General features: G+C 35.3%; 1 protein-coding gene across 1 annotated transcript; it reads right to left on the reverse strand.

The window, feature by feature from the left end:
• Positions 1-518: 518 nt before the first annotated feature.
• Positions 519-19,185, reverse strand: LOC123702227 (cell death specification protein 2-like). The gene is made up of 4 exons (XM_045649914.1): positions 19,111-19,185; positions 3,385-3,477; positions 1,827-1,987; positions 519-662 (listed from the first exon to the last, which is right to left on the reverse strand). The coding sequence occupies exons 2-4, from the start codon at positions 3,464-3,466 to the stop codon at positions 519-521; spliced, it is 387 nt and encodes a 128-aa protein (XP_045505870.1). The 5' UTR covers positions 3,467-3,477; positions 19,111-19,185.
• Between the last annotated feature and the right edge of the window lie 2,988 nt (positions 19,186-22,173).

Consider the following 22,173-nt stretch of genomic DNA (forward strand, 5'->3'; position numbering starts at 1 on the left):
AAAACTTATAAAAATATAGTGCGTTCTAAATTCTAAGACAATCACGTTTCCATAAAACTACAATAAATATATTTTTATTTACAATAATATAATGCAAGTAATAATGACTAGATTTAAAACGGACGGATATAAAACATCACATTATACCTATATTATTTTTCAGATACCTTAATAATTAAATAATATAAATCTGATGCCACGTTTGTGCTCAAAGACTAATTTTATTATAGTAAAACTATCGAATATAAAAGACGGGTTGCATCGGTTTCGATCAGGTCACGTGTCCTGACGCGAGTCTAAGATTTTATACCCAGGCCATTACAGAAAAAGTGCTCAACGCCGCTAAAGAAGTTTTCACTTCAATATAGTAAAAGCAAGAAGCTTATATCTAATACCTATATTGGAGATTGCACTATGAACGTTGACTTGTCACGGGAAGGTATGACCTTGAAGGACGCCTGGTTGTTTTCTTGTCCTGTAGTGAAATTAATAATTATACACAATATGACGTTCCTTATTTAATCCGTCGTGGAAGATGGCACGGGCGCTTCGTCTCTTGCAGCCAATAGAGCGCGTAAAGCCATCGCTTCTTGTCGTAAAGCGGTTATATGGGCACGTAGTGATGCATTTTCTTGTTCTAGTAGACACGCTCGCCACGCAATCTGTAGAATAAAAAATCGTGAGTATAGCAAAACTATGAACTCAGAATTTAATTGACATCATCTTTATTTATAAAAATGAATCCCTATTTCTCTTTATCACGGCATCACGTGTGAATGGGTGGACCGATTTCGATAATTCTTTTTTTATAATATTCCTCGAAGTACGAGGATGGTTCTTATCGAGAGAAAGTGTGAACATGTACCACGGGCGAAGCTGGGGCGGACCGCTAGTAGGATATAATATAATACAATTGATTGTAAAGCTGGTAGGTACTTAATATTAAATATTTTTCAGCCGTCTACGACGGCAGCTTGTGTCTTGCATTCGTTTTAAGTATTATACATTGCCCCCCAATTAAAGATTTACCTATAAATTGCTACTAAAGGTGCTTCTCCACCAGAGATGTGCGAGGATGTGCAAGGGATGTGTTTTTAAACAACCAATCCTGTCGAATTATTCAACTCGCCTCGTTCAGCACGTTTCTGGTGGAAACGCAGTCTGATTCGAAAGTTTATTAACCGACTTCAAAAAAGGAGGAGGTTATCAATTCAGCCGGTATGTTTTTTTTTATGTATTTACACCGATTACTCCGAGGTTTCTGAACCGATTTACGTGATTCTTTTTTTGTTCGATGCGGGATGGTGTCGAATTGGTCCCATAAAAATTTTATTCGGATAGGCCCAGTAGTTTTTATTTTATGAGCATTTTTGTCTGTATTTGTAAATGTTGCAAGTGCAAGTTTGATGTCGGTTGTTTTTAACGCAGATAAATAGACTTGTTAATAATTTGTTCAGATACTTATTGCTTTGCTCATTTTCTGTGCCTGTGGGGACAGTTTGAGAGTACGTTGATGATGCATGTTTAAAAGTTCTCGCCGAAGAAGCTACGATGCTTCGTAAACATTATTATGTTCTTGTTTGGAACGCATTTTTTCTTGATGTTCTTCACTATCACTATACATAGTATAAAACAAAGTCGCTTTCTCTGTCCCTATGTCCCTATGTATGCTTAAATCTTTAAAACTACGCAACGGATTTTGATGCGGTTTTTTTTAATAGAACGAGTGATTCAAGAGGAAGGTTTTAGTATATAATTTATTAGGTTTTAGACAAAACGGGCGAAGGCGCGGGCGGTAACCTAATTGTTAAGTAAATCTACATTACCTGATCTTCACGCATCCGCCTAGCGTCCCTGGACTTCTTAGCAGCCTGATTATTCCGACGGCGTCTCTCGAAGTATTTCTCATCTTTCAATTCGGCTGGTATGGGTCGCTTTTCGCCTCTGCGACGGTCAGTATCGCATGCTGGTACTTGGGTGTTGGGGACTACTGGAAATAAGTGTGTATATAAAATCGTTTATTTAGAAACAATACATTCGCCTCAACTAGGAATATACCTGTGCTAGAGACGATCGTATGTAAAACGTATATTATATTTATGTATTTATAGTTATACTTATATTTTAAAGAGGATTTTCCTCTTATTGATTTTACTAATATAGATTTTATTAATACGTTTAATTTTTAGGTACCAAAATACCAATGGGAGCTCAATAATTAATATTCGACATTTTATATTTTACACCGTTGGAGTCTACAGAGGTTTTACCATACCTACAATTTACAAAATATAGGGTGACGCTGAATAGTTTGATGGTAAAAGGTACATAATATAATATACTGCCTGTTACATTTTTCGTCAATTATTTTCATTTACATGTAGCAATACAATACAAGTGATGTCCCGTATCCTTTAGTGGGATAAGGGGCAGATGCATCATGCATACATTTGTTTTACTGATCGATTTTCTTTACGGATAGGTAAGTGATCAGCCTTCTGTGTCCTGCCAGATCGAGTGACATTTCTGTATCCACCGGGAATCGAACCCAGTACCCCTCAGTTTTACGCTCACGCGCTAGAACCCACTTTCCATCGGAGGCGGTCAAAAATGACGAAATGACGAATACATCTACACTAATATTATAACGAGGAAAACGTTGTTTGTTTGATTGTAATGAATAGGCTCATAAACTACTGGACCGGTTTTAAAAATTCTTTCACCATTCGAAAGCTACATTATCCACGAGTAATATAGGCTACGGTCTATATAATATTATCACGCTAAGACCAACAGGAGCGGAGCCACGCGTGTGAAACCGCGCGGCACAGCTAGTATATTATAATTTTATTACATAAACTTCCTGTGAAACACGTAATTTGGATTTGGTTGTACTACGAGTATTAGCAAGCATTTTTTTTTAAATCAGAGAGAAAAACATGCAGCTTTCGTTCTATTCAATAATAATGGAATGTTTCCCTTGAGTAAAATTATCTATTCCCTACAGTCTACAGATAAAAAACACCATCCTGTATATCCGCGTCACGGAAGTTAACACCACACTTTCCTATAACAAACATGTTCCCTGTTATTCTATTTCCGTTGAAGAGTTTATAGGTTCAGTGGGGGCTGCATAAACAACGCAACGAGGCAATAAGGGCTACCGCACACGGGCCACCGGCCACCGGCCACTAAACGCCCCCACCGGCATATTTCCTGCACTTTTCATACATTTTATATGGACTCGCCGCACACAGTTGACGCCTGTGGCGGCCACACGCTACACGCTTCTAGCTTCTCGTGGCGGCGCGGCGTTTGTGGCTGTAGCCCGTGGCTCGTGTGCGGCGACGGTAAGCAACTTGAGGAGAAGAATTTGTCCTTTACGTGGTGGTCTCACTGGCAAGATGTGCTGGCAGTATGGTGGTAGACAGGATGGTGATGGTAGCGCCGCTAGCAGTGGTACCATCGGATGGGAATCTGTAACAATACAACATATCTATACTATATAATACTAGTGGTCCGCCCCGGCTTCGCCCGTGGTACCTACATGTTTAAACTATCCTATCTCTCAAGTTGGATCGAACTGCACATGGTGTGCGAATTTGATTATAATCGTTTAAGTGGTTTAGGAGTCCATTGAGGACAAACATTGTGACACGAGATTTATATATATTAAGATAATAATATTATAAAACTGAAGAGTTTGTTTGTTTGTTTGAACGCGCTAATCTCGGGATTTTTCAAATCGGACCAGTAGGGTCCGATTTGAAAAATTATTTCGGTGTTAGATAGCCCATTTATCGAGGAAGGTTATAGGCTATACATATAATATCATCACGCTACAACTAACAGGACAGGAGCCACGGGGGTGAAACCACGCGGAGCAGCTAGTTATTTATAAACTAAAATAAAGTATAGTTTTCGGAAGGAAAGCTTCTCTTTCGAAAATATAATGAAAATGGATGCAGTAGTTGCTGAGTTTATCGCGAACGCAACGAATGACTTTGTTTTATGAAATGATATTACATAACTTTAATAATTAGAATATAGGTAAATATGTAGTCACAATTTTATGGTAGACTAGCTTCCGCCCGCGACTCTGTCCGCGCGGATGTCGGTCTTCGCGTGGATGGTTTATTTCTCCATTTTGAGTAACTCTGAAAATACATCTTATAAATATCTATTGGACCCAAATACGGCTAGGCCTATAATAATACGCAACGTGTGTTCGCGGTTCTATAGAACAACGTCTATGGATAAAACTGAAAAATTAAGATTATTTTTTTTCTACGTATTTTTCCAGGATAAAAAGTATCCTATTTTACCCCCAGGATGATAAGGTATAATTATACCAAGTTTCATCGAAATCGAACCGTTAGTTTTCACGTGATGTCTTCACATACAGACAGACAGACAGACAAAAATTTTTTTAATCACATATTTGGGTTTGGTATCGATCCAGTAACACCCCCTGCTATTTATTTTTTCAATATTTTCAATGTACAGAATTGACCCTTCTACAGATTTATTATATGTATAGAAGAGACAACGGAGCATCTGATGGTAAGTGACCATTGCGCGTGTGGGTAGCCTTTTAAATAATATAAGCTTTGTCAGTATTGTTTTTGCCCGAGACCGAACGCGATGGCGGCGCACTGTGGACGCCCTCTGTCCCACATAGGGGCCATAGGATCTTACAGCTGATTTACACAGGGTCAGTAGACAAGTCAGTCGCGGCGCCGAAATTCGGCGCCGCGACTGACTTTAAACTGTTTTCATAGACTTCAAGCCTCTGTACTGACTTTTAATCTGTTTACACAGGGTTTTTTTTCGGGTCAGCACTGATTTGCCTCGAATTTGTAGTCAGTTACTGACCCTGTGTAAATCAGCACTTAAGTCAAGTAAGTCAGTTGTCAGTATTATCAGTGAACCTACATTGAAATCAGTTCAGCTATATCAGTACTGGTAAAATTCCAGTTAACATTGGTCCAGCCATTTCGAAGATTAGTCTTCAGGCAGACATACTTCGTAGGTAAGGATTGTGACTGCAGGAAGCTGTTCATTGCAGCTCATTGCACCCCTGATGCTAAGTGAATACCACCACGAACATTTTCTGAAGGTGCAAGGGATAAAGAAAGGATTGATGACGAGAATAAAGAAATTGACATGGAAGTGTGAGAAAAACAAATATGTACCTAGCATAGATATTCATACTAATATCACTATAATATTATAAATGCGAAATTAACTCTGTCTGTCTGTCTGTCTGTTACTCAATCACGCCTTAACTATTGAACCAATTTAAATGAAATTTGGTATGGAGATATTTTGATACCCGAGAAAGGACATAGGCTACTTTTTATCCCGGGAAAATGACGCAATCCCGGAAATCCCACGGGAACGGAAACCGGGTTTTTCTTTGACTGCCCGGGCGAAGCCGTGGGTGGAAAGCTAGTAATAAATATATACACTAAATATATACAAATGATAATATATTATCTTCAAAGTTCAAACGCACTTAAAAACCGATATTAACCTCACAATCCGACAAGTCTATTTAATCTGTATCATTTTTCACATCACCTCGATAAGCATCTGTAACCTTACGATAAATCAAAATAATTTATAACAAAACAGTGTTTATTATAAAGCAAATATTGTTCTGAAACGATTAGCTGTACTAAGGGGTCGCTCGTGCCGGCGATCAGGCGGTCGTCACCTGTATTAATAATTTATTATGTACCGTCAGCAAAAAGCGTCTGTATAATTCGAAATGTTACATGGTTACAATGCACTTATGTAGTGTAGTCTGTTTAATATATCATAGTGAATGACGTACAATTATAAATAACTAGATGCACAATCACGGTTAAAAATTGTCGGCATCAAAACTCTGCCTGCAATTCAGGCAGAGTTTTTTAAAGAGCGATATAGGCTATTTAAACATTACTCCGTTGAAATAGGGCAATTTGAAAAATTTGAATAAATATTCACTCGTGATTCTACTTGTTTAAAGTATGTCGATTTTTAGTTACTAGAGTCAAGTACATAGTGCTTTAATATACATAGTACGTAGTTCATTAATTTCCTACAACAGTAGATAGAGTTTGATCGTTTGTAAAGTTGACCCTATAGGGGAAGGTCTCGACCTCGATATGTGAAAATTAAAATTTACCTTATTTCTATTTATGTTTCAATCGTGTATACTTAAGTAAATATAACTGATAAATGTCGCAAAGTAATAACAAAAAAATATTTTTTTCAGAAAAACTTTTTTTGCTGACTTTACTATTGCGTAGGGGAGATTGCACCTGCTAGCACTGATGTTACGGCTAATTGCTATCAATAATAAGCACTACACTACCCGTCCCTCTTCGTTTAATGGTTTTTGTAAATATTGAAATTATTTAGTGTAAATGTGCTAGATTTTGGGATAAAGGGTCCTAGGATTACGAGAGACGTGAACGATTGTATGTAACTAGGTATATGTCGTAGGGAAATGAGGATATCAGAGATTTCACAAAATTTGTAGGGATACCACGAAATCACGGAGGATGTCGAATAGTCTGTTTATTACGTCTTTTTAGTAAAAATAGAAAAAAAAAGAATATAATATAACCAATTTGTACAGACACAGTGGCAGACATTAGTAGTATTAATAAGCATTATCTTTTGCACGCCTCATAAGCGAAGCGTTGAGGTGGGTACTACTGTCACTTCGCGCAAAACATCTGATTTTTCAAACTTAAAATGTCTTTATGTATCATACATTGCACTTGTAAGATAATACATACACACACATATTAAGAAAAAACACTATTTTTAACATTCATGATATTTTTGATGTCATTTTTGTTATTTAAACTAGTTAAAAAACAGTTTAAAAAAGTTCTGTCTTGGACGTCCGTGTGTCTGTATGTGCGGAGGATTTTCTTGTTAACACGATAGCGACCGAAATACTTTACTAATCGAGTCTTTTTTTTTCTCTTACGCTTGAGTATGCTCAGGAATAGAACCCTTTCATTTTTCAGGGTCTGATTCGATGTGGTTTAATTGTTATTAAATAAACAAAAAAAATATCGACTGTTCTTCATAATTTTAGTATATCTAAGTATATATATTCTTTATTTTTTTTTATATTTATAGTGTACTCAAAATTCACCATTATAAACTCGATTCTTTATACTATAAGCCAAGGTTTAAAAAAATAAGTTGGTAGTCAGTCCCTTAAACCTGCGCAGTTTCACATCTAGGTGGGGCCACAAGAAAAATAGCTCAATTATTACGGTACCGCTTTCTTTACTTTTCCAACTGTTTTATTTTATTTCTTTTTTATATATTTTATAGTGTACTCTTTATAAATAATCAATTTTATTGTAAAGGATGAGATTATGAGGCGTGCACTTTTGGATTTTCCAAACTATTTTTGATTTACTTAGTTTTTTTAATCAAACTCTTTCGCGTAGGTGCATATTCGGCAGGTATATAATCCTTAGCGAAAGTCCTGGCAAAACAAAGTTGGAAGGTCAAATCTATTCTAATACTAGCTGTCCGCCCCGGCTTCGCCCGTGGTACATATTTACGTTTTCTCTACATAAGAACCATCCTCGTACTTCAAGGAATAAAATAAAAAAAGAATTAACGAAATCGGTTAAGCCGTTCTCAAGTTATACGCTTACCAACACATTTTGGGATTCATTTTTATATTATAGAAGATAACATTATCTTTCTCGTCTAAGTAATATTTCCCTAAGAAAGCTACACTATTCAAGAGAGACAACGACCATATTTTTATCCTGTGTTAGTATATCTATACTAATGTTATAAAGCTAGTTAAATTCACTTTCCAGTGAATTAATAAAAAGAATTATATATCTTAAATTATTTTAATTAAAAAGTAAAATTACAATATACGTGTTATTATGAGCACGATGCTTCACAATATATCTTTATTCTAATACTATAATTTAAAGGAATAAAACGTTCTCACGAACGAAAGCACACCGTCAGCGCTTCACATTACATATAGCGTAGGGTTGTCACATAACTCCTCCCCCCGCAGATCCGCAACTATTTTAGGACATTGAGTGAAAATGTTGCGGCAGGATCAACTTCTGGGGCTGATGTTTTCTGTGTTTTCTGAATATTCATTTTCTTTGATTTGTAGCGACGATAGCACAGGAACATTGAAGTGGCCGCTGCGCTCAGTAGCTAAAGATGTAAAGTGGTATTGTCGTATGGTAGATGGAGTGCAGTCCCAAGGTTTTTTAGCGTTCTCGTCGGAATATTACTGATTGGTGCAATTAAAATTTTTGTAGGTGTATCTTTAATTTCATTATTAATATTTGTAATAGTGAGGTCGTCAGTACGTAGAGAGCAGTTTGTAGGTAACGTTGCTATGAAACTGCCTTGGAGATGAAGCTATTCCTTACGCTTGCAGGATAATTTAACCTTTGTGAGATGAGGAAAAATAATGATGTAGTGACTGTCGTCCAATTTCTCCATTGCTGGCTTAGTTAATGTTAGGCAGGTGGATTCACAGTATTCTGGATATCTCTTGCGTGGTGATGAGTTTTGCAATACAGTCGGGTGAACTTCTTGTATGATGATTTAGGGTCGACTTCACATAGAAACCGATTGCTCTTCGATTGAACTTCGGGCATTCAGCCTCTATGTGCACATAAATATCTTTATTGGTTGCTATATAGGGATAGGGAGGTATGATGATATGATTTGTACGATTAAAGTGTGAGGAGTTATAATGGGGAATCTTAATATAATTACTATCCTATTTTTACTAAAGTATGATCCAGTGCGAATTATTCGCGGAGATCTACATTAATAATTTGTTCTGAATCGTAAAAGGAACGTAAAGTAACTAATATAATACTTAATATATCTATCCCTAACATAACATGGTGCGTTCGCGATGTACGCATAAAAGCTAAACTATCCTCTATATTTCTTATTACTAAAAGTAAATCATTAATATTATCGTCTAAGGAGTCTAGGAATTGCGCTAATTCTGTATAGAACCTAAACCATTTATCAATCTACGTTTTACACTGGTTTTAAAGCTTCTAACAAGGACGATGCCTTATCCAATTTTTCGTTTAAATGTTGAACCCTAATTTTATATAGTAATAATGTACGGTTATAATAACTAATTGGTCGAATATTTTAATGAATTTTGTTAATACATGGGGGTTACCATCAAAATCTGGGACCACCCTTAAGCATTTAAAAATTTCCTCCGTGTCAAACGACATATTAAAACTATCAATACTTCTAATACTATCAACTAAACTATTTCTCGAGGACTGTTGGGTATTAACAGCCTCGGTACCCCGGGATTTCCTAGGATGGAAAATCGTGAAGGTTTATTCTAAAATTAATATAGGAATATAATATAGGAAAGCAACACAATAAAATAATTCTGTGCAACTCACATTGACATGGTTTCTGTATCGATGGCTGGATACTAATGATGTTCTGGATACTCGCTTGGGTTTTTAAAAAAACCGGTCGGCCGCGCGGGGCCTCGGAACCGATATTCATTTCGGATATCTTCCCACGGGCGACCCGAGTATCCTACCGACTGCGCCAGTTAAATTCACTTTCCAGTGAATTAATAAAAAGAATTATATATCTTAAATTATTTTAATTAAAAAGTAAAATTACAATATACGTGTTATTATGAGCACGATGCTTCACAATATATCTTTATTCTAATACTATAATTTAAAGGAATAAAACGTTCTCACGAACGAAAGCACACCGTCAGCGCTTCACATTACATATAGCGTAGGGTTGTCACATAACTAGCTGAAGAGTTTGTTTGTTTGTTTGAACGCGCTAATCTCAGGAGCTAATCTCACTGGTCCGATTTGGTCTTTCGGTGTTAGATAGCCCATTTAATAGGGTAAAACCGCGGGGCACATCTAATAAATAATATAAATAAACCAAGGCAGTGTTAGTTGTTACCCTCATACGATATGACAGAATGATCATTAGGCCGTGGGAGAGAGCACCTGTAAGTGTAATGTTGGTAACATTTGAACTTCGGGAATTAGTTGTTTAACACTTGTTTTGTTTAACCGACTTTGTAGAAAGAGGACTGTTCTGTGTGCATTTATGAATTAGTTAAACTATTTGCAGTAGTTACCTAACTATATTTATTATTGTAAAAAATGTTGTTAAAATTATACGAATTCAAGATAATATATTCAAATTCAAATTTTGAGGAGGTCGCATCGACACTAGACACCAAAATATAAATTTGCATACTAATCAAATCTAGAAACTAAGATCTGATTCTGTATCTGAATATATTTTTTCTTTGTTGTGAATGTAAAATTAAATTAAAATAAAGTGAATATAGGTCTATATTATGGCCCTTTACGGCATATGATTTAAATTAATATTTTCGAAGATATTATAGATTAAAAAATTGCTGGACGTAGCCAAGTCTCCTTGACGAAGGGTGCCGTGCGGTGGAACGGGGAATGTAATCCATCGTCCGGTGCGGTGAGGCGGCTTGAGACGTATTCCGCTCATGCCGCCAACGGGAGGGTAGAACAGGCAAACCACCTTTCCTGTTCTTGGCTTGCGCCTGGCCTGGAGACGGGCTGCCGCTGAAGGGGTCGGTGAAGAATTCCAACCAAAACCCCATCATTAAAGCGGCTAGACGGAACACAGGGGGGTTTAAGTCGGTAAGAATCCAACATAATCTTCTTCCCCGGGGGCCGTGGGTGCAAGATTTCCCAACTTAAAAAAAGGTTTTTTGTATCAGCATTGCACTCTTGCGAAGCCGGGGCCGGTCGATAGTACTAGATATATAAAATAAGTCTAAGTATTATCTTCTATAATATAAAACTGAATCCCAAAATGTGTCGGTAAGCGCATAACTTTAGAACAGCTGAACAGATTTCTTTAATTCTTTTTTTATTATATTCCTTGAAGTACGAGGATGGTTCATATGTAGAGAAAACGTGAATATGTACCACGGGCGAAGCCGGGGTGGACCGCTAGTTATATTATAAAATCCAAATGAAGCAACAGAATAACGTCAGGGAAGTTTTCAATACACTTTTAAGTTACAATCATGTTTCATGATAATAATCTATGTTCGTTGCAGGGTTTATAGGTGCAGTGGGGACTGCATAAGCAACGCAACGAGGCAATAAGCAACGGGAGGGGGATGATAGAAACCAAGCGATTTACAAGATATGTTTATTGTGTCCAGAGATAGTTAAGAGGCTAGAGATTGACATATCTAGGCTACTTTTTACCGCGCTGAAACATCTCATTCCTATTGAGAAATTATTTTGATTAGGTACGCGGGAGCAGCAGCGGAACTATTACCAGTCACTAATATTATATCACATAATCCCTCCGTTGCGATAAATAAGGATTGTAAATACTAAATAGTCTAACAGTGCATTCCTACTAATATTATGTTAAATGCGAAAGTTTGTGAGGGAGGATGGATAGAATATGTTTGTTACTCTTTCACGCAAAATGCAAATTACAATGAAATTTAAGTAGTATATAGGTAGCTGAAGATCCAGAATAAGACATAGACTATCCTGGAAATTCCACAGGAGCGGGAACTATGTGAGTTTTTCTTTGAAAACGCGGTCAAAACCGCGAGCGGACATGAGCTAATAAGGATTACCTTTAAAAAATTATACTATTTTATAAACACGCTTTTTATTGAAGTGAAACTTCTTTATCGGGGTTGGAAAAAAATTTAGTGTAACATTTTTTCGTTACGCGCCATCTTTTTCTTATCCCTACCACGCGTGATTCGACGTATTTCTGTAAAGTTGCTTAAAGTAAATTATTTTTTGAAAAATAAGGTCATAAAAAAGTTTCACTTCTTACGTGTGCACACTAGTACACGCACACATTTTTTTTAACTTCACTTGTTTGTTTGTATATTGTGACCGACTCCTTTCTAGACTAGTTTTACCCAGTTTAAACGGACAGATTTAATTCAAAAAGGTGTCAATACAATAATTTCATGATCAACAGACAACAATATTTGACCATTTATAAAAGCATGTTTCTTAGATTTTTAACAATTTTATTAGCTTCCCCTGTATGTTTGTAAGTAATCAATTTCTTCAGAAGCGATTTTTACTTTAAACCGACAGATTTAATTCAAGCTTAATTATTCTTATCAAAGATCGGTAACAATACAATAGTTTCAGCATGTTTTTTTTGCTTAATAATTAATCATTCATAATTCTAATCTATACTAATATTATAATTAAGAGGAAAGGTTTGTAATTATGTAAGTATGGTTTTCACGCATAAAAACTACTGGACCGATTTCAAAAATTCTTTCACCATTAGAAAGCTGCATCTTCACTGAGCAACATAGGCTAGGTTTTATCCCGGAAATCCTAAGGGAACGGGAATTATGCGGGTTTTTCTTTGAAAACGCGGGCGAGGCCGCGGGCGGTAAGCTAGATGCTATAAACAAAAGGGGTATCATTTAAGCTATCACCAATTTAATTAGTTTTGTGTTTCTTAAATAATAGGGTTTGTCCTCAAAATAGTAGATCTGTCACCAAAATGTAGTCACCAAACAATGCAAAATCAGTTCCACAATAAATCACTTAAAATCCTGAGATATAAGGTCTAGTACCATATAAATGTTTTTGTATGTATTATAATAGGTGTGTCCTAATAAGTATTTAAGCAAAATATTTTAAAGAGATCACCAATAAATCATATTATGTTACTAAAAGTTAAAATAATCAATATTTATTCTTAAAAATAATAACCACTGAATAATCAGCTCTGGTTTAATAGCTGACAAATGGTTAGCATAATTGTATATAAAACACTTAATTAAAGTTAAAATAATAGCTGTGTTTTACCTGAAATAAAACACATATTAAATACTTACCTATATTTGAAGCTTACTTATTGAGAAGGTACCTAGCTTTTTCCGCCTATTTTCCCTCTCTTTCTCGTTGTATATATGCTATCTCTCTCGCACACGGCACACCTCCCACCAGGTGGCGCGGCCGGCGCACGATAATGTGCAGGCGCTAGATCTTCTTCATTGAGTCGAAATACTCAACAGGTGGACGTTAAGTGTAAGCTTCAAATATAGGTAAGTATTTAATATGTGTTTTATTTCAGGTAAAACACAGCTATTAAACACTTGACCGTAATTTGAAGCTTACTTATTGAGACCTGTTTGTTACCCACCTGGTGTACAATATATGGACGCCAATGTGAATTTGAATAGGTACATAAGTAATTACTTATTTCTTTATTTGAAAGAGTAAGGTGTGCAGATAGTATACCAATAAATCACACAAATTTTTAAATTTTTATATTATTTATATTAACAATAAAAAGTTAATCAAATAAGAACCAAAAAGTAAATCATAATGATTAAAAGTATTAGAACTTATGAGATTGGTTCAAGCGTACCTTAGTTAACCTTTTGGGCTTGAAAAGTTAAAGTTACTACAATTTCCACTATCTTTAGCGTAAATCTGCGAAAGAGCAAGTAACGACTTTTAATTACGCATTTAGATGTTACTTACAAAATTAAGCAACAGCTCATCACCGACGAGGCAAGAATACCTCAAACTCAAACCTTTATTTATTCAATTAGACTTCTGTAGAAGCACCATTGAATCCTCATAACATAGATTTACCAGCTGTCTCAACTCACACAGTTCTAACCCAACCTGCTACTAGCGGACAAGTAGAGACCTTGGTCTTTACTTTTAGGGTCAAATAAATTAAAAGGTCATCCCTTGGATAAGGTAATAAAATAAACCAGGTAAGCGGTTTAAATTATAATACAGATAATATGTAACATCCAACCAAAGCGTGCGGTGTCTATTAATGTTTAGAGCCAACGCCACCGATCATAATATAAACATGGCTGGTACTTTCAGTGCAATGCATGAATTATTTATTTAAAACTGATAGGTTTTAAACTCTGTACTGGAAACATATAATGAACTCAAGAAGTTAGAGACTAAAATGATAAGAGCTTATCTGTGTCCCAAACCTGCAATTACTACAGCTAAGTACGTTAAGTTTTAATCAAATTAATTTTAAGGTATAGTTATGGTTTACATCAGAACTTATATACCAAAAGTCTCGGGACTACATAACGTGACTTATTTATAATGAAAGTGTTTGTGCATAACATCTAGGCCATCAACAGCTATATGAACGTCAGATAGGAAATGAGCCAAATTTATCCAGTAAGTAACAAAGGTTTTTAATTATACTTATTCTAATTCAACCAACTTCTACTAGCTACTCCGTATGTCTTTTGGGTAGACGGAGGCAAATAGGATTTTTCTTCCGACTATAACATTTGATATTTGGAAAATGTATACATTTCTGTATACCTTCAGAGTCAGATTCTAGTGGTGCAGCACTAAACACTGTCTATTAGGTGAATGGTGCTGCTGACCGGGCCTTCAGTTCTGCTTTCCAGAATACCTTCGCCCTTCTCGGTGCTACTACTACTGAAATAACACGTCGTTCAGGCCTCGAACTGACTAGGATTTCTCATATTATCGTTACAACCCTCGCTCGCTCTAACGAGAACAAATTATCGCTAAGGAATTCTGCTGCAGGACAATGGCAACAGATTAATATGCATTATTATGTTCAGGAATATGGTGCGTTCTGAATACTATCGTCGTCTGAAGGTATCTCCTTTCGATTAACTGCATTAAGGGTGCAGATCTGATCCCATTTTTGTTCCGTAGGAATGCTACGACTGCCTAAACGTTAAACTGGACAAAGAAAGTTGCCCTGAATATGGTCGGTTGTTCCAACATCCCTAATATGGCTAGCTTACCTTAGTTACCCCTTGATTGTAACTGCTACCAATGGAGGCACTGCTCGTGGGTTGTCCACAGTTTTTCGAGTGCAAAAATGAAGAACTGAACTCGTGGGGATCTATGTCGAATGAATCTGTTTTAAGATTATGAAAGGACAGTTGGTTGTGGATGCGAAGACAGGACGTTACTTTAGTCATCTGTAACCACCACGAGAGGCAGCCACGGACAGTGATATAGTAAGAACTAAACTAGCAAAGTTTAGTTGGCTTACTAGACTTTGTCATGTTTAAAATGCAGTATATCATCTGTATAGAATTGCATTTATGACCATTGATAAACTTAATTCAACCGCAACCACGAGAAGCAGGCACGGATATCGATATAGCAAGAACTAAACCAGAAAGGTTTAGTTCGCTTATCTGGTATATTTATAATGTTTCAAAAGCCGTATAGTCTGTATTGCATTGCATTTATTGCCCCCCCCCCCCTTCAAATCAAAGAAATGTGAAGTCATCTGGCAGAGCTTTCTCGTGAAGGGTAGGGGTTCCAAGTAATATCTAATAATACGAGGCTTTTGTTTGGAAGGATTGACCTTCCGTTATTAATTATCCTCTATCCTAAGTAACTCAATAGTCAGAATTCACAGCACTCGTTGAGTACTTAAACGTTTTACGTTAATAGTTGCATATAAGTTTATTATATAATATAATAATCCTGGTGGGATGACAAGAAACTTGTCTAAGCAAATGATTATCCTAATCCCTCAGCGATTTATTGTTTGAGCCCTGAAGAAAAACTCATGGGTGCCATAATGAGGCCAAACGGGTTGATAAACGAGTCGAATAAATTGCCTACAAGATCGGGCAACTAAAGTAGGCCTATGAGAGGTCAACTATACATAACCAATCGTAATTTGTTACATTCAATCGCTTTGCGATTAAAAAATCTCTTCAGGTGATTTTATGTGAAAATTGGTCGGCTAGTGCCATGGAATTACGATAACAAATATACCATTGACACAAGGCTTGGTGACAATCCTGGAAACCACCGCCACAAATCATCTGCGAGATGATATTTGATCCGACTCGCCTCCCTTTGTTGTGATTCTCTGCATTGTGAGGCTCTGCATTGGTAAATACAATTTGTTCAAGTCGCAATTTCCATAATTGATAAACCAATGGTGGTTTCCTGATTAAATAAGCGTAAGCTAACCTTTTAGGATACAAAGTATTCATTTCATGCGTCCATTATTTAACGTCTCTTACCTATTTTATTGTATTTATTAGGTTATATTACTATACTTATATTGTATAGATGGCCCACTGTGAATTAGATTTCAAAACCTTTTTCTACCTACCTTAGAAGAGTGAAGATCCGTTACTGTCATCTCTAACATTTTCGTGGGTCCTCGTTGACGAAAGCAAATATCTATGATCATTTTAATGATCAATCCTTTGTATATTTGCACCAACCGCAATCAAAGCCCCGCGAGGGCCCATATATATTTGCACCATTTCCCCGTGAGGGACGGTCGTAATCAAAGCCCCGCGAGGGCTGATATATATTTCCACCATTTCTCCTTGAGGGCGGTTGTAATCAAAGCCCCGCGAGGGCTGATATATTTGCACCTATTTCCCTGCGAGCGACAGCTGCGCGAGGGATGTTTGTAATTTGAAATAAGTAGGGCCTTCCCAAAAATACTTAATAGTCACCCTGCGAGGGTGGGCGAACCTGGCTAACGAACCTAACCTGCGAGGAGTAGCGGTTAAACCTAGCGGCCACATTTATGTAATCTGCTTCGAGCAAGATTTAAGGTGCTAATATAAAATTAGAAGTTAATAATCATTTAAAATAATAATATAGTAACAAGGTACTTTAACTTATTTTCCAATGCTAGCAACAGCTGTCCAGGATGAAATAAGAATTGATTTGACAATGGTAATTAATTGTTATGTATATATAAAAAGAAGGCTTTAACTATTTAATAAAGTCAAAATTCAAATCATTTACACAAAATTTTAAAATGAACTTCGATTCATATTTAATTTAGTTCATACAATCGATGTCACATTCAGTTGCTTTATATCCGTTAACATTCCTTACGAACGCAGCCATACGTGGCCATACCATCGTAGGACGGTTTTAGTGCACAAAATAATCTCCGCTCACCCGCAATTTTTTACTTTTTGTCAAGGTGTACAAGTTTATAATATTATTCTAAAACGTTAGAATATGTGAATAGTAAATCCTTTGAAATGTCTCTAAATTTAATTTCTAATTAAGGTATCTCGATAACTATACGATAACGTCTCTTTCCAAACTAGAAAATTTAAATGTAAAATTTTGGCAGTTACTCGTTTTAACCAAAAAGTTGCATCATTTGAAACATAGGAAACGTAATATAAATAAAAGTAATTTTCAAACCAAAATTGCTGTGTGTAATACCTATGTCTATTTTCGCTTATATACGGATCAGATTAATACTCATAAAAGGACACGTATAGACTACGGATACTTTTGAATGTGTGGTACGTTCATGGTACCTACTGAACATGTGCATTGTGCGTATTCCATCATTATTCAGATGAGCGGCTAACTCCCGGACGATTTATAACATATCTCGACATGTTCGGACACGTTGTGATTCGTGCAATTACGCTAACATCAATTTGTTCCTGTTATAGGTAATACCTATATAATTTGTTCTTTGAGCTGACTCATCTCGTTCGATAATTTTTAGTTATAAACTATACTCCGAACCGTTCCGAGTCATAACGACAATGTAATAAAGTCGTAGCAATGGATTGCATGCCTGTTAAGCTTTGAGTTGGCTCATAGGATTAGCCTTGGATTTATTCATACATACTATTAATATTCACTTGTAACCTTGTAATAAAAACACATTAAAAATGAAATAAAATAAAAATATCTATATAAAAGAGAGGGTATTTGATATATTTAGTCAATATCAAATAATCACAAAAGTAATATTAACGATACGAGTAAAGCCGAACGGTAAATCCGTTAAAATCTGCTTTACTCACAGTATTAGAAATTCAAATATTCATTAGTATATATTGCATTACTTATAAAATATTTCAAAAGAAAAGTTACTATTTCACGTAAAATGTAACGGTTGTATCGTTAATTTTAAATATCTAACATGCTATTAAGTATTTAAAGCATATTGAAAAATAAACTATTGCTGAAGGATTCACTAAAAGACCTCAGCATTTTAAATAAAGTCCAACGGATATACCGTCGATTTAAAAGATTTTTGCTCATTTTTAAGTAAAATGTCATTACAATAGATGTAAAAATAACTCACTGTACCGATCCGACGGGATACACTTTTTCACACTTTTAGCACTTGCAATATGCAATACTTAATACTTAATAGCACCAAGGTTGTAGTCTTGTAGACAACCTTCTCGCGGCGGAAGCTAGACGCCAATGAAGAAGATCTAGCGCCTGCACATTATCGTGCGCCGGCCGCGCCACCTGGTGGGAGGTGTGCCGTGTGCGAGAGAGATAGCATATATGCAACGAGAAAGAGAGGGAAAATAGGCGGAAAAAGCTAGGTACCTTCTCAATAAGTAAGCTTCAAATTACGGTCAAGTGTTTAATCAATATTTATTGTTAAAAAACAATAATCACTGAATAATCAGCGCTGGTTTGGATTTCGAAGGGCGCCCCCTTTTTCTTTTCTGGCCGATAAGCACATTTTTTGCTTCTGGTGGGGGGTTGGCCAGCTTTAAGCGTATGGCTAATCCGTTAATATGTTTGCACATGTCAATTTTTAAAGCGCCCCAATTTGTCTCCGCCCCTTTGATCATTTTTTCATTAAAATTATAAATTGATGTGTTAAATTGATAACGAATACTATTAATTTATTATCTGAACGAAATAAAATGTTACTACTGTATAGGTGACAAAATATCAAATAAAAAGGAATCGCAGTCAGGGATCGATAATCGATTTATTTGGTGACAGATCTACCATTCTGAGCACAGAGCTATTATTTAAGTAACAAAACTGTTATTATAAGAACGAAGTTTATATTCATGTAATGTAATATAATTTTATTGGTTATCGATCTCTTATTTTACACATATATTAACATTAATTTGATAATTCATACCTGGGAACAATTATTGTTTATCTGAGAACGAAAATATTTCGTGGTGATAGATCTATTTATTAGGTGATACAACTTGATGACAAATATAAATTTTGGTGATAGAAAATATAGTTCCCAAACAAAAGTACTTACCAGGCGGTACTACGAAATGGTTGTAGCTCCGTAGAAGGCGTAGCGCGGCGATAGCGCTACTGTGTTGGGAGCTACACATCGGGTCCAAATCGTAGGGAGTTTGTTCCATTGTCACTTTTTTGTTTTATTTTATTTATTTATTAGTCACATTTAATGTTTTTTTGTTACACGTTTATCTGAAGAACTACAGGTCAGAATTAAAAAATGTGTTATTTTTGGAGAGCTTTTAGAAGGCTATAATGACAACGTTAAGATGCATTATGGTGATGTTGAATTAAATTACATTTAATTTATTTTAATTATAAGTATTCTACTTACATTATAGTGTAAATAATATTATTGAAAAGTGTTATTCATTAGCACATATTTTCTGTAATAATTGCTCCAACAAGTCATGACATCTGCAACCCGCACTTGGCTAGTGTACTTTAGTATTACCAAAAACCAGCATAAGACAAGCCTGTGAACATGTAGTGGAAAAGAAATGCGCTATTTTATTGTTTAAAATTACTGAAATATGAAAAGATAATTATCATCATTACTTATAAAGTGACCATAATATTCTACTAAATCCACGATTTTGCCGGGATAATTTTTTTAGTAATTTTTTTTTGTAATTCAATAAGTTGAACATAATATATACGGGAATACTTTCAAGAGACTTTAAAGTAGGAAGTAGGAGGATTTTTTTCGAAAGGAGTAAATATAGTGTCACAGTTCTTGAAATTTTTGGTTTACAAATTCCATGAGGTATGAAGAAATTTGTATATTAGTTACTCGTATTTAATAGAAACTTCGTATGAAATAAAATGGTTTTTCATTTACTTCCCAATAAATATACTAACATTTTTATTTAGCCTGGCTATAATTATTATTTTTTTATCTGAGACTCAAAATAAAACGGGGTCTATGTTAAAAAACGCCTAAAAGTTTTTAAAATTATTCTCAACTATCATAATATTATTTTTACCAATTAATTTTAATAAATAGAAGACATTCACTTTTAACACATGGCAAGTTCTATTCGTTTTTTTTTTAATCTGTAAAAAACCGCGAACGAGATTCCACGTTCAAAACGCCGCGGGCCGTACTTTTGACTAACTGGCAGTTACATTAGCTGGAAAACTAATGTAATTTTCACGGCTTGTGATTGGTCGTTTGGTAATTGTTAGGTAATTTAGAGGGCTGTGATTGGTCCATTCCGCCCGCCTACCATTTTCTTTGCCCTTATGACACGCGCGGTAACAATGTGAATTAATAATGAGTTTTGGATAATTAACGGGCTGTTATTATCGTTTATCGACTATTGTAGATATATGTTGTTTATATTTGTATTTGAACTGATGTATGGATTTATTATGAAGAAAAAGGAAAATTTATGTGCAAAGCAAAACTTTTGTTTACAATTTTTGTGGTCAATGGTCTTTTACATACATACAGACTAATTTATGTTGAATAAGCATATATACTTAAAATGTAATGGAATAAAATTTTAAATCTCGGCAATCTTAATACCATTGAAAATTATGGATCTCCTCATCTGTAAGGTAGTTAGGTAGGTAACCTAAGTATTAAAATTAAAATTAATACTCTGTCTCAGCTCTATCTTAATAATTCTAATCGTTATGAGCTTGGTGTGTATAAGTAGTGAACATTAGAGAACATTAGTAAAAACCGTATAAGTAGAGATTGAGGCCACCAGGATCCCCCAGCCCGATCCCCCAGGGGATCCTAGTGAACTCATCGGTTCATCAGAATCCCCTCATAATAATATGATGAAGTAAAGATGTTATCACACTGCTTAAAAATATTTTATTTAACAATATCTAAAAAATGACCTACGCTTATGACGCTGCTTATTAATTCCATTTGTGTTTCTTGTATAAACTTATCAGTTGCTATTTGATCTACCTTACGTATTTTTTTTGGTTGCCTTCGCTTTTGTTCAGAATCTCTTTTTAATGCATTCAATAACTGTAGAATGTTAGGGCGTTTTCGACCAATCATTTTTAATAAACCCGGGTTCCAACTTTCGCAACAATTATTATTGGTGCGATGTCTTTTGCTAAAAACTGACATTAAGAACAAAGGAATAGATTTGGTAAGAATATTAGAATATTCGTAAAAAGGGAAAAAAACTTAATTTACTTAAAAACAAATTTACTAGTAGAGTGGTTATGTTATGCGGTGCTATGCCATTGTTACCTACGGAATATATGACTGAAGGGTGGAACTATATTTTAAAAAAACATATCGATGACTTACAGCCAAAAAGGGATAAGCGCCATTTTTTGGAGAACGGACTTATATATACCGCTGAATTGCTCTTTTTTTTCTGCGTCGTTTGGTCTAGTTCACACATCTCTAGGTTAAACTTTAAGTCGGTTAGGCGGTAGTAAAATCAAAGACTAAGGCCAAATTTCTTCGTCTTAAACGACAGATTTTTTGTGTGTAATGCATTTTGGTAGTTAATCAAAAATATTTCAATACAAACAACCTTTATACTTTTTGGGCTTCCTGTAAATTTTTAATATTCTAACGTTAAGCCATTTTGCCTGAAGACAAGTATAAAAAAAATATGCGTTTAAGATAATTTGCTTCGCTGTAATTTTTTATTAAATTTCATTTAGTACTTTACGCTCGTGCCTTCAAAAAACAAAACTGTCGTTTGATATAGAAAGGCAACATTTTTGAGACTTAATTTGGTGTTTAGCAGTTTTTTTTTCCGGTTAGTCTTTAAACACTTAAATGGCGGATACTACATTTGTCCCTTTAAATATTTAATAATAGTTTGTCGCTTATACTTTTTTCCCCCCCGAAACAGAAGAAATTTTGACGCTTAGGATAAAATAGCAGAAATGAAAAATACGTTTATGCTAATTTGTTTTCATCTTATTTGTCGTTTATCTGTCTAAAAACAGTTTGGAATGGTGGTTATCGGTATCGTTTCCCCAAACCTACGAGCCCAAGCGGCTTCGCGATGAGAAGACTGATTTCATTAATCTTAATTAATGTTAGGAAAACTTTGTTTGTTAAAGTTGCAGTTCTTTTTTTTTTAATTTT

This window comes from Colias croceus, chromosome 23, assembly GCF_905220415.1.
Source record: "Colias croceus chromosome 23, ilColCroc2.1".
NCBI lineage: Eukaryota > Metazoa > Arthropoda > Insecta > Lepidoptera > Pieridae > Colias > Colias croceus.